The 13,961-nt window shown below is 44.9% G+C and overlaps 1 protein-coding gene across 2 annotated transcripts in view; it reads right to left on the bottom strand.

Moving 5' to 3' along the window:
• PUSL1 (pseudouridine synthase like 1) overlaps nucleotides 1-13,961 on the bottom strand; it is a 62,985-nt gene that overhangs the window by 41,474 nt on the left and 7,550 nt on the right. For both annotated transcript variants that reach the window (XM_077250125.1, XM_077250126.1), the window contains exon 2: nucleotides 13,566-13,623. In XM_077250125.1, coding sequence (XP_077106240.1) covers nucleotides 13,566-13,623 — 58 coding nt within the window. The remainder of the gene's footprint in view (nucleotides 1-13,565; nucleotides 13,624-13,961) is intronic.

Raw genomic sequence — 13,961 nt, 5'->3', positions numbered from 1 at the left:
TTGCAGTGGAGGGGGTGATGGAAAATTTATTTTGTACCCTGAATAGAAATGAATCTGAACAATCAAGAATATCTGAAAGAGTGACGTCGGAGGCTGAGGCCAAGCTACAACTTAGGAATGATCTGGCTGTAGCAAATTTGAAGTCTTCATCACAAAATCCCCTCTCCCCACCAAGTATGACTGCCGGATCAGACTACAACCTCTGTTTGTAGTCTGTTGCCATGGAGACACAAGCTTGCATAGGAGCTGTAGACACAAAATAGAAATCCCTTAGTAGGACCATATGCAAAGGTGTGCCATTTTGTATCTTAGATACACACACACATTATATATATTTATTATAACTGTGCAGATGTTAAAGTCTGGTTGACAATAGTAGAAATAGAAGATGATTTGAGGGAAATATACAAGAAAAGGCCAGATTGGCACTTTACATTGTAATTATTTCCTACGATGATTATGAGCAATTTGGTGGAAAACGCTAATTGCGTATTGTCTTCGGCTCTTTCTGTCGATATCTCAGCCACAAAATTATCTCTTGTATGTACACAATACGTCACCACATCCAGCCTGGATCAGTATCTTTAAAGGGAATCTGTCATCAGGTTTTTGACACCTAATCTAACAGCAGCAGCATGATGTAGGGACAGAGACCCTGATTCCAGCGATGTGTCACTTACTGGGCTGATTGCTGTAGTTTTGATAAAATCAGTTTTGTTTGCTGCAGTCTAGCTGTTCTCTGAATGCTGAGCCCTGTATAACCCCGCCCACAACACTGATTGTCTGCTTACTGTGTACACTGTGCAAAGCATAAAGCTGTGTGGCGTGGCAGCAGTACCTGGCGGCAGGTTTTTCTAGTCTTGTAGTGATAATCTGCTGATAAAACTGTGATTTTATGAAAACTACACTAAGCAGCCCAGAAAGTGATATATGACTGGAATCAGGATCTCTGCCCCTACATAATACTACTCTCAGATTTGGCGTCAGAAATCCGCTGATAGGTGTTTCCCTATCTACAGGATACAGATAACTGTTAGATCAGCGTGGGACACCGATCACCAGACTGGAGCCTCCTATGTTCTCCGGTACTCAAGACCACGGCCAGGAGGAGATGAATGGAGCAGCAGGCCATATATGCGCTGATCGCAGCCCCTGTCTTCCGTAGAGGACTACTCGGATGCAATCTTGCAGCCGGGGGACAGTGGGAACCCTCCTTTCTGGTAATTTGTGGGAGTCCTAGTGATCGGGTGATCTAACAGTACCCGATGAATAGGTGAGAACCTCAATTTTCATAACAGCTCGGCTAATTGCAGGATATACTCCAGAATGACACTGTATGCATTTACATTAACAATGAAGGGCCATAAAGCCTTCTAATAAGCCACGCATGGTAGAAGCCATCATCCCTAGATGGCTGCGGTCTCCAGGTGGTGCCGCGCGGCGGCGTGCATGGAGATCTCCAGCAGGGAAAGGGTGTGGGGTAGGGATGCCGCTAATTACTAGCAGGTGATGCAGCGGCAGATCCCAGCAGGGGACACGTGGCCAGGAGCCGCCTGACACAGCAATGCATTCTCAGTCTTTAATTAAACGCTCATTAACTTGGCATCCTCCAAGGTTTCTTCCTTCAGAAGTTGCCGAGAAGCGTTCTGTTATCTTCCAGCCGGTTCTTAGGCTTAGTGCTCATGCAGATTGAGGGTATAAATCGGGCGTGCGCCATCCAATGTTTGACCGGACGGCAGGATGACCCAGATTATTCAATAGGGCCGCTCAGATGAACGATTCTTCTCTCGGTCCGACCGTCCGTGAGAAAGAAAACCGCAGTATTACTACTTTCTAGCATATACTGGATGAGACTCACCCATTCACGAGTATGGAGCGTAAAAAATAAATAAATGTATATCAGCTCCCACGCAAAACATCCGGGCGGCGTCCGATTATTACAGATACATTTGTAGTATAGACCTAGAAAACTGTATTTGGTCATGCACATTTTTTAATGTAGATGTTAGAAAACGGATCAAGCACGGACGTAAAAAATGGACTAACGGATGAAAATCTGCATGGTTGATTTTTCATATGCTCATCTGTAGGGGCCTAATAGAGAGATAGGAAATATAGATGAGTGAATGTGCTGGGATAAGGTGTTAACCAAGTGTCTTCAGAGTACTTGAAAAATATGTTCGAGTCCCCGCGGCTGCATGTCTCGCAGATGTTTGACAGCTGCAACACATGGAGAGATTGCCTGTGATAGCCCCGCCCCGAAGCACGAGCATATCATTAACTGAAAATTACAAATACAGATTAACCCCTTCATGACCCAGCCTATTTTGGCCTTAATGACCTTGCCGTTTTTTGCAATTCTGACCAGTGTCCCTTTATGAGGTAATAACTCAGCAACGCTTCAACGGATCCTAGCGATTCTGAGATTGTTTTTTCGTGACATATTGGGCTTCATGTTAGAGGTAAATTTAGGTCGATAATTTCTGAGTTTATTTGTGAAAAAAGCGGAAATTTGGTGAAAATTTTGAAAATTTCGCAATTTTCACATTTTGAATTTTTATTCTGTTAAACCAGAGAGTTATGTGACACAAAATAGTTAATAAATAACATTTCCCACATGTCTACTTTACATCAGCACAATTTTGGAAATAATTTTTTTTTTGCTAGGAAGTTATAAGGGTTAAAATTTGACCAGTGATTTCTCATTTTTACAACAAAATTTACAAAACCATTTTTTTTAGGGACCACCTCACATTTGAAGTCATTTTGAGGGTTCTATATGGCTGAAAATACCCAAAAGTGACACCATTCTAAAAACTGCACCCCTCAAGGTGCTCAAAACCACATTCAAGAAGTTTATTAACCCTTCAGGTGTTTCACAGCAGCAGAAGCAACATGAAAGGAAAAAATGAACATTTAACTTTTTAGTCACAAAAATGATCTTTTAGCAACAATTTTTTTTATTTTCCCAAGGGTAAAAGGAGAAACTGGACCACGAACGTTGTTGTCCAATTTGTCCTGAGTATGCTGATACCTCATATGTGGAGGTAAACCACTGTTTGGGTGCACGGCAGGGCTCGGAAGGGAAGGAGCGCCATTTGACTTTTTGAATGAAAAATTGGCTCCAATCTTTAGCGGACACCATGTCGCGTTTGGAGAGCCCCTGTGTGCCTAAACATTGGAGCTCCCCCACAAGTGACCCCATTTTGGAAACTAGACCCCCCAAGGAACTTATCTAGATGCATAGTGAGCACTTTAAACCCCCAGGTGCTTCACAAATTGATCCGTAAAAATGAAAAAGTACTTTTTTTTCCCCAAAAAATTATTTTAGCCTCAATTTTTTCATTTTCACATGGGCAACAGGATAAAATGGATCCTAAAATTTGTTGGACAATTTCTCCTGAGTATACCGATACCTCACATGTGGGGGTAAACCACTGTTTGGGCACATGGTAAGGCTCGGAAGGGAAGGATCGCCATTTGACTTTTTGAATGAAAAATTATCTCCATCGCTAGCGGACACCATGTCACGTTTGGAGAGCCCCTGTGTGTCTAAACATTGGAGCTCCCCCACAAGTGACCCCATTTTGGAAACTAGACCACCCAAGGAACTTATCTAGAAGCATAGTGAGCACTTAAAACCCCCAGGTGCTTCACAGAAGTTTACAACGCAGAGCCGTGAAAATAAAAAATAATTTTACTTTCCTCAAAAATGATTTTTGGCCCAGAATTTTTTATTTTCCCAAGGGTAATAGGAGAAATTGGACCCCAAATGTTGTTGTCCAGTTTGTCCTGAGTACGATGATACCCCATATGTGGGGGTAAACCACTGTTTGGGCGCACGGCAGGGCTCGGAAGGGAAGGCACGCCATTTGGCTTTTTGAATGGAAAATTAGCTCCAATCATTAGCGGACACCATGTCGCGTTTGGAGAGCCCCTGTGTGCCTAAACATTGGAGCTCCCCCACAAGTGACCCCATTTTGGAAACTAGACCTCCCAAGGAACTAATCTAGATGTGTGGTGAGCACTTTGAACCCCCAAGTGCTTCACAGACGTTTATAACGCAGAGCCATGAAAAAAAAAATAATTTTTCTTTTCTCAAAAATGATTTTTTAGCCCACAATTTTTTATTTTCCCAAGGGTAACAGGAGAAATTGGACCCCAAAAGTTGTTGTCCAGTTTGTCCTGAGTACGATGATACCCCATATGTGGGGGTAAACCACTGTTTGGGCGCACGGCAGGGCTCGGAAGGGAAGGCACGCCATTTGGCTTTTTGAATGGAAAATTAGCTCCAATCATTAGCGGACACCATGTCGCGTTTGGAGAGCCCCTGTGTGCCTAAACATTGGAACTCCCCCACAAGTGACCCCATTTTGGAAACTAGACCTCCCAAGGAACTAATCTAGATGTGTGGTGAGCACTTTGAACCCCCAAGTGCTTCACATACGTTTATAACGCAGAGCCATGAAAAAAAAATAATTTTTCTTTTCTCAAAAATGATTTTTTAGCCCACAATTTTTTATTTTCCCAAGGGTAACAGGAGAAATTGGACCCCAAAAGTTGTTGTCCAGTTTCTCCTGAGTACGCTGATACCCCATATGTGGGGGTAAACCACTGTTTTCGCACACTTCGGGGTTCGGAAGGGAAGTAGTGACGTTTTGAAATGCAGACTTTGATGGAATGCTCTGCGGGTGTCAGGTTGCATTTGCAGAGCCCCTGATGTGCCTAAACAGTAGGAACTCTCCACAAGTGACCCCATTTTGGAAACTAGACCCCCAAGGGAACTTATCTAGATGTGTGGTGAGCACTTTGAACCCCCAAGTGCTTCACAGAAGTTTATAATGCAGAGCCGTGAAAATAATAAATGTGTTTCCTTTCCTCAAAAATATTTTTTTAGCCCAGAATTTTTTAATTTTCCCAAGGGTAACAGGAGAAATTTGACCCCAAAAGTTGTTGACCAGTTTCTCCTGAGTATGCTGATACCCCATTTGTGGGGGTAAACCACTGTTTGGGCAGATGCCGGGGCTCGGAAGGGAAGTAGTGACGTTTTGGAATGCAGACTTTGATGGATTGGTCTGCAGGCATCATGTTACGTTTGCAGAGCCCCTGATGTGCCTAAACAGTAGAAACCCCCACAAGTGACCCCATTTTGGAAACTAGACCCCCCAAGGAACTTATCTAGATGTGTGGTGAGCACGTTCAACCCCTAAGTGCTTCACAGAAGGTTATAACGCAGAGCCGTGAAAATAAAAAATAATTGTTCTTTCCTCAAAAAAGATGTTTTAGCAAGCAATTTTTTATTTTCACAAGAATAACAGGAGAAATTGGACCCCAATATTTGTTGCCCAGTTTGTTGTGAGTATGCTGGTACCCCATATGTGGGGGTAAACCACTGTTTGGGTGCACGTCAGGGCTCAGAAGGGAAGTAGTGACATTTGAAATGCAGACTTTGATGGAATGGTCTGCGGGCATCACGTTGCATTTGCAGAGCCCCTGATGTGCCTAAACAGTAGGAAAACTCCACAAGTGTCCCCATTTTGGAAACTAGACCCCCCAAGGAACTTATCTAGATGTGTGGTGAACACGTTCAACCCCTAAGTGCTTCACAGAAGTTTATAACGCAGAGCCGTGAAAATAAAAAATAATTGTTCTTTCCTCAAAAATTATGTTTTAGCAAGTAATTTTTTATTTTTGCAAGGGTAACAGGGGAAATTGGACCCCAACAGTTGTTGCCCAGTTTGTCCTGAGCACGCTGGTACCCCATATGTGGAGGTAAACCACTGTTTGGGCGCACGTCGAGGCTTGGAAGGGAGGGAGCACCTTTTGACTTTTTGAACGCAAGATTGGCTGGAATCAATGGTTGTGCCATGTTGCGTTTGGAGACCCCTGATGTGCCCAAACAGTGGAAACCCCTCAATTCTAACTTCAACACTAACCCCAACACACCCCTAACCCTAATCCCAACTGTAGCCCTAACCCTAATCACAACCCTAATCCCAACACACCCCTAACCACAACCCTAACCCCAACACACCCGTAACCCTAATCCCAACCCTAACCCTAATCCTAACCCTAATCCCAACCCTAACCCTAATCCCAACCCTAACCACAACTGTAACCCCAACACACTCCTAACCCTATCCGTAACCCTAACCACAAGCCTAATCTTAACCCTATTTCCAACCCTAGCCCTATTTCCAACCCTAACTCTAATTCCAACCCTAACCCTAAGGCTATGTGCCCACGTTGCGGATTCATGTGAGATTTTTCCGCACAATTTTTGAAAAATCTGCAGGTAAAAGGCACTGCGTTTTACCTGCAGATTTACAGCGGATTTCAAGTGTTTTTTTGTGCGGATTTCACCTGCGAATTCCTATTGAGGAACAGGTGTAAAACACTGCGGAATCCGCACAAAGAATTGACATGCTGCAGCATTTCCGCACGGAATTTTCCGCACCATGGGCACAGTGGATTTGGTTTTCCATAGGTGTACATGGTACTGTAAACCTGATGGAAAACTGCTACGAATTTGCAGCGGCCAATCCGCTGCGGATCCGCGGCCAATCCGCTGCGGATCCGTGGCCAATCTGCTGCGGATCCGCAGCCAAATCCGCACTGTGTGCACATGCCCTAACCCTAACCCTACCCCTAGTTCTAACCCTAGTTCTAACCCTAACCCTAGTGGAAAAAGAAGATGTTTGGGTGCATGGCAGAGCCCGGATGGGAAGGAGCACTGTTTGAATTTTCAAGACAGAATTGGCTGGAATTGAGATCGGACGCCATGTTGCATTTGGAGACCCCCTGATGTACCTAAACAGTGGAAACCCCCCAATTCTAACTCCAACCCTAACCCCAACACACCCCTAACCCTAATCCCAACCGTAAACGTAATCTCAACCCTATTCCCAACCCTAATGGTAAAATAGAAATAAATAATTTTTATTATTTTATTATTTTTCCCAACTAAGGGGGTGATAAAGGGGGGGTTTGATGTACTTGCAGGACGAGTTGACGTTTTTATTGGTAACATTTTCGGGCACATGACATTTTTTCTCTCTTTTTATTATCATTTTTAGAGGCAGAATGAACAAAAAACAGCAATTAATAAATTTCTTTTGGGGGGCGTTTACACCGTTCAACGTTTGGTAAACTTGATAAAGCAGTTTTATTCTTCAGGTCAGTACGATTACAGCGATACCTCATTTATATCATTTTTTTATGTTTTGGCTCTTTTATACAATAAAAACTATTTTATATAAAAAAATAATTGGTTTTGCATCGCTTTATTATGAGAGCTATGACTTTTTTATTTTTTCGCCGATGATGCTGTATTGCGGCTCGTTTTTTGCAGGACAAGATGATGTTTTCAGCGGTACCATGGTTATTTATATCCGTCTTTTTGATCGCGTGTTATTCCACTTTATGTTCGGCGGTATGATAATAAAGCGTTGTTTTCTGCCTTTTTTATTTATTTTTTTTACGGTGTTCACTGAAAGGGTTAACTAGTGGGGCAGTTTTTTAGGTCGGGTCGTTACGGATGCGGCAATACTAAATATGTGTACTTTCATTGTTTTTTTATTTACATAAAGAAATGTATTTATTGGAACAATATTTATTTTTCTTTATTTAGGAATTTCTTTAAAAAATATTTTTACACGGTATAATTTTTTTTTTTTACTTTTTTTGATGGTCCCAAGGGTGGGACATCACTGCATAAAGTCAGATCGCTGATTATTAGGCTAAGTGCACTCGTTGCAGAATTTCCGCGGAAATTTCCGCGGAAATTCTGCAACTCCTGCCGCGGGTATATCGCATTCGGAATTGGCATGCATATTCCCGCTAAAAACTAGCTTTTTGCAAGCATAATTAGCTTGCAGAATGCTAGCGTTTTCCAAGCGATCTGTAGCATCGCTTGGAAAACTGATTGACAGGTCGGTCACACTTGTCAAACATAGTGCTTGACAAGGGTGACCAACTTTTTACTATTGATGCAGCCTATGCTGCATCAATAGTAAAAGATAGAATGTTAAAAATAATAAAAAAAATAAAAAAAATGGTTATTCTCACCTTCCGCAGACAGCCGATCTCCTCAGCGGCTTCCGTTCCTATAGATGCTGTGTGTAGGACCTTCGATGACGCGACGTCATCGCAGGTCCTTCACACACAGCATCCCTGGGAACGGAAGCGGCCGCGTGCACCGCTGAGAGGCGGGAAGACTCCGTGGGCCATCGAAGGTGAGTATATCACGATTTTTTATTTTAATTCTTTTTTTAACAATCATATGGTGCCCAGTCCGTGGAGGAGAGTCTCCTCTCCTCCACCCTGGGTACCAACCGCACATGATCTGCTTACTTCCCGCATGGTGGGCATAGCCACATGCGGGAAGTAAGCAGATCAATGCATTCCTAGGTGTGCGGAATCCCCGCGATTCCGCAAATTTATTGAACATGCTGCGTTTTTTTCTGGAACGCGATTCCGCTCAGGAAAACAATGCAGCATGTGCACAAAAAATGCGGATTGCATTCTATTAAATATGATGCTTAATGTGAGCGTTTTTTTCGCAGTTTTATAGCAAAAAAACGCAAAAAAAAACGCAAAAAATCTGCTACGTGTGCACACAGCCTTATTATTATACATTTTTATAGCGCCATTTATTCCATGGCGCTTTACATGTGATCTGACACTTTGCACAGCAAAGATCAGCGATCTGACAGGCAGTGAACGAGACTTTTCAGGTCCTGCTCTCAGCGGGCACTGAGAAGCCACCTCCCTGCAGGACCCGGAAGGACCCTGCGACCATTTTGGATCCGGGGGTCTGCAGACAGGATGAACCTCGGAACAACATGATCACCTTGCGTTGTTCTGAGGGTCTGAGGGAACCACGCAGGGAGCCTCCTCCCTGCGCGATGCTTCTCTATGCCACCGGAACGCTGCAATCTTGTTTGATGGCAGTGTTCCGGGGGTTAAAGTGCCGGAAGCGGTCCGTGACACTTAGTGCCGGGTGTCAGCTGTGAGAATCAGCTGACACCCGACCCCGATCGGCCGCTCACCACCCCTGTGGGCAGCCGATCGGCTTCGACGTACTATCCAGTCCATGGTCATACAGGCCCAGCCCACATGGATGGGTTACTATGTCGGATTTCAGAAAGGGGTTAAATGAAAAAAAAAAAAAAATAAGCAAATACCCTGTAGCAATGACAAAATAGTAATAATACATGTACATAACACAGGGTATCTATTTAGCATTGTGTTTGGAGAAAAAAAAATGTAAAAGACATCGCACCACGACAAGGTGTACCCAATTGGGACGGGACCTACGGTAACTCTTGTAGTTCATCTCAGTATGTGTATGATTCTGTGGGCAAAGCGGGAACCCACAGCTCAAGCCTGACTCTACCATCAGGAGCTCCAGTGAAAACCAGGTAGCAGCTTAGCTACTCCCCTTTCTAGGCAAGTCCCCTTCCTAGGCCCTGTGGATCCACATGCGTCACCTGCACGTGTGACACTGGGTCCCGACTGTTCAGACACCTGCCTGTACGCAAAAAAGAGGGAGCAGTGCTTTTTTTTGTACAAAAAAAACCCTTAAAACCTAAAAAAATTAAGCTAGAGCATCTGTTGGTATAAGTGCAATGCATAGGTGGCATTCACACGGTGGCCATTTAACTAGCGGAATGTAAGATAAAAACAAAATGAGCCAATACTATATATTGACATACTTCAGGGTAATAATACATGTAAATAACAGAGTTCGTAGTTAACATTGTTTTGATAGAAAAAAAAAAGTAACGTCCATCCCACCATGACAAGGCGTACCCCAGGTGTCAGAAAAGTCCAGATACGGCTCCTACTCGGCCCTCATCTATTTTTACGTCTGCTGACACATATCGAGGTGAACCAGAAGAGTGAGGTACCATCCCGCCTGGGGTACACCTTGACGTGGTGGAATGGAGACTCTTCTTGGCTCATTTTGTTTGGGTGAATGTGGATGCAATTAAATGTACGTTTACCTTGGCTGAAGTGTGGGACGCAGCCTCGTGTGGTAATGTGTGAGGACAGAGCCTCGTGTGGTAATGTGGGGGGCGGAGCCTCGTGTGGTAATGTGTGGGGACGGAGCCTCGTGTGGTAATGTGGGGGAACGGAGCCTCGTATGGTAATGTGTGGGGACGCAGCCTCGTGTGGTAATGTGTGGGGACGGAGCCTCGTGTGGTAATGTGGGGGAACGGAGCCTCGTATGGTAATGTGTGGGGACGCAGCCTCCTGTCGTAAGTGTGAGGACGGAGCCTCGAATGGTAATGTGTGAGGACAGAGCCTCGAGTGGTAATGTGTGAGGACAGAGCCTCGAGTGGTAATGTGTGGGGACGAAGCTTCGTGTGGTAATGTGGAGGGACGGAGCCTCGTGTGTTAATGTGTGGGGATGGAGCCTCGTGTGGTAATGTGTGGGGACGGAGCCTCGAGTGGTAATGTGGAGGGGCGGGATTACGTGTGGTAATGTGGTGGGGTGGTGGGATGATGTGTGGTATTGTGGGGGGGGGCGAAATTATGTGTGGTGATGTGGTGGGGGGCAGGATTGTGTGTGGTAATGTGGGGGCGGGATTATGTGTGGTAATGTGGTGAGGGGCGGGATTATCTGTGGTGATGTGTCGGGGGGCGGGATTATGTGTGGTGATGTGGTGGGGGGGCGGGATTATGTGTAGTGATGTGGTGGGGGGCTGGATTATGTGTGTTGATGTGGTGGGCGGACGGGATTATCTGTGGAAATGTGGTGGAGCGGGTTGGTGTGTGGTAATGTGGTGGGGGGCGGGATTATGTGTGGTAATGGTGTGGGGGTCGGGATTATGTGTGGTGATGTGGTGGGGGGGCGGGATCATGTGTGGTAATGGGGTGGGGGGTGGGATTATGTGTGGTGATGTGGTGGGGCGGAGCTACTGTGCAGGGGGCGGGATTAACGAGTGTGATGTGGTGGGGCGGGATTATGTGTGGTGATGTGGTGGTGGGGCGGGATTATGTGTGGTGATGTGGTGGGGGGGCGGGATCATGTGTGGTAATGGGGTGGGGGGTGGGAGATTATGTGTGGTGATGTGGTAGGCGGGCGGGATTGTGTATGGTGATGTGGTGCGGATTGTGTGTGGCAATGTGGGGGGTGGGATTGTGTGTGGTAATGTGGTGGGGGGCGGGATTATGTGTGGTGATGTGGTGGGGGGCGGGATTATGTTTGGTGATGTGGTGGGATTGTGTGTGGTAATGTGGTGGGGGGCGGGATTATGTGTGGTGATGTGGTGGGGGGCGGGATTGTGTGTGGTAATGTGGTGGGGGGCGGGATTATGTGTGGTGATGTGGTGGGGGGGCGGGATTGTGTGTGGTAATGTGGTGGGGGGCGGGATTATGTGTAGTGATGTGGTGAGGCGGAGCTACTGTGCAGGGGGCGGGATTAGCGAGTAATCACGATGCTATATATATATATATATATATATATATATATATATATATACACACAGGTCCTTCTCAAAAAATTAGCATATAGTGTTAAATTTCATTATTTACCATAATGTAATGATTACAATTAAACTTTCATATATTATAGATTCATTATCCACCAACTGAAATTTGTCAGGTCTTTTATTGTTTTAATACTGATGATTTTGGCCTACAACTCCTGATAACCCAAAAAACCTGTCTCAATAAATTAGCATATTTCACCCGTCCAATCAAATAAAAGTGTTTTTTAATAACAAACAAAAAAACCATCAAATAATAATGTTCAGTTATGCACTCAATACTTGGTCGGGAATCCTTTGGCAGAAATGACTGCTTCAATGCGGCGTGGCATGGAGGCAATCAGCCTGTGACACTGCTGAGATGTTATGGAGGCCCAGGATGCTTCAATAGCGGCCTTAAGCTCATCCAGAGTGTTGGGTCTTGCGTCTCTCAACTTTCTCTTCACAATATCCCACAGATTCTCTATGGGGTTCAGGTCAGGAGAGTTGGCAGGCCAATTGAGCACAGTAATACCATGGTCAGTAAACCATTTACCAGTGGTTTTGGCACTGTGAGCAGGTGCCAGGTCGTGCTGAAAAATGAAATCTTCATCTCCATAAAGCATTTCAGCCGATGGAAGCATGAAGTGCTCCAAAATCTCCTGATAGCTAGCTGCATTGACCCTGCCCTTGATGAAACACAGTGGACCAACACCAGCAGCTGACATGGCACCCCACACCATCACTGACTGTGGGTACTTGACACTGGACTTCAGGCATTTTGGCATTTCCTTCTCCCCAGTCTTCCTCCAGACTCTGGCACCTTGATTTCCGAATGACATGCAAAATTTGCTTTCATCAGAAAAAAGTACTTGGGACCACTTAGCAACAGTCCAGTGCTGCTTCTCTGTAGCCCAGGTCAGGCGCTTCTGCCGCTGTTTCTGGTTCAAAAGTGGCTTTACCTGGGGAATGCGGCACCTGTAGCCCATTTCCTGCACACGCCTGTGCACGGTGGCTCTGGATGTTTCCACACCAGACTCAGTCCACTGCTTCCTCAGGTTCCCCAAGGTCTGGAATCGGTCCTTCTCCACAATCTTCCTCAGGGTCCGGTCACCTCTTCTCGTTGTACAGCGTTTTCTGCCACATTGTTTCCTTCCAACAGACTTACCATTGAGGTGCCTTGATACAGCACTCTGGGAACAGCCTATTTGTTGAGAAATTTCTTTCTGGGTCTTACCCTCTTGCTTGAGGGTGTCAATGATGGCCTTCTTGACATCTGTCAGGTCGCTAGTCTTACCCATGATGGGGGTTTTGAGTAATGAACCAGGCAGGGAGTTTTTAAAAGCCTTAGGTATCTTTTGCATGTGTTTAGAGTTAATTAGTTGATTCAGAAGATTAGGGTAATAGGTCGTTTAGAGAACCTTTTCTTGATATGCTAATTTATTGAGACAGGTTTTTTGGGTTATCAGGAGTTGTAGGCCAAAATCATCAGTATTAAAACAATAAAAGACCTGACAAATTTCAGTTGGTGGATAATGAATCTATAATATATGAAAGTTTAATTGTAATCATTACATTATGGTAAATAATGAAATTTAACACTATATGCTAATTTTTTGAGAAGGACCTGTATATTCAGTGGTATATAAGTCCCTATATTCTTTCCATGCACTATTTGTCTTATCTGAGGTTCCATTTCTATAAAGTGCATAAATATCACTGCCAGACAGTGACCTAAATAACACTACCCAATCAAGAAGGAACCAGCACAATGAATGTATGCACCAACTGCAGTTTTAGGGGTTCACCCCAAGCTTCACGGGTCATCAGGGCCAGCGTTGTCCCCTTGTGCAGCATCAGTCGATCCATCCCATGTAACTATCCAGGAGGCTGCCAGAGAGGAGCGGATATTTTTCTAATCTGCCACCGATACATTTTTTTTTTTATGAGACAAAATAATTCAGCATCGGCTGATAGGGGTCCGCAGGAGGTAAGGAGGGATTACACATTAATGCTTATTCCTCCATTCTCAGTCATCAGGACATGTGACATCTCAGGTAATAACAGTCAGGGCTCTTCCCCGTTACTCACCTCCAAATAATTTTCCACTCCCAAAACTGCTTGAATTTCTGGTGCCTTGACTACTCCGCTGAAAATAGAGAAAAAAAAATTTGTGAATACATACATTAAAACTGAAAAGAGAGAAAAAAAAAGTTACAGTTTTCTCCCAGAAACAGCGCCACTCTTAACTATAGGCTGTGCCTGGTACTGTAGCTCAGCCCTGAACTCTAAAAGTGGTATTACGATGTTCAGAAATGATCCACTGGATTGTTAGACTGTGCAAGCCCCACCACCGATCGACAGAACAGGGTACGTGGCCCCAATCATCAGCTGCAAGTCAGTGGCCAGGAGAAGCTTAAAAAAGCTGCAGAGCCTGCACTGAGCCGCGGAGCCTGCACTGAGGAGCCTGCACTGAGCCGCAGAGAC

This window comes from Ranitomeya variabilis, chromosome 4, assembly GCF_051348905.1.
Source record: "Ranitomeya variabilis isolate aRanVar5 chromosome 4, aRanVar5.hap1, whole genome shotgun sequence".
Lineage (NCBI taxonomy): Eukaryota > Metazoa > Chordata > Amphibia > Anura > Dendrobatidae > Ranitomeya > Ranitomeya variabilis.
This window is presented reverse-complemented; position numbering and strand designations above follow the sequence as displayed.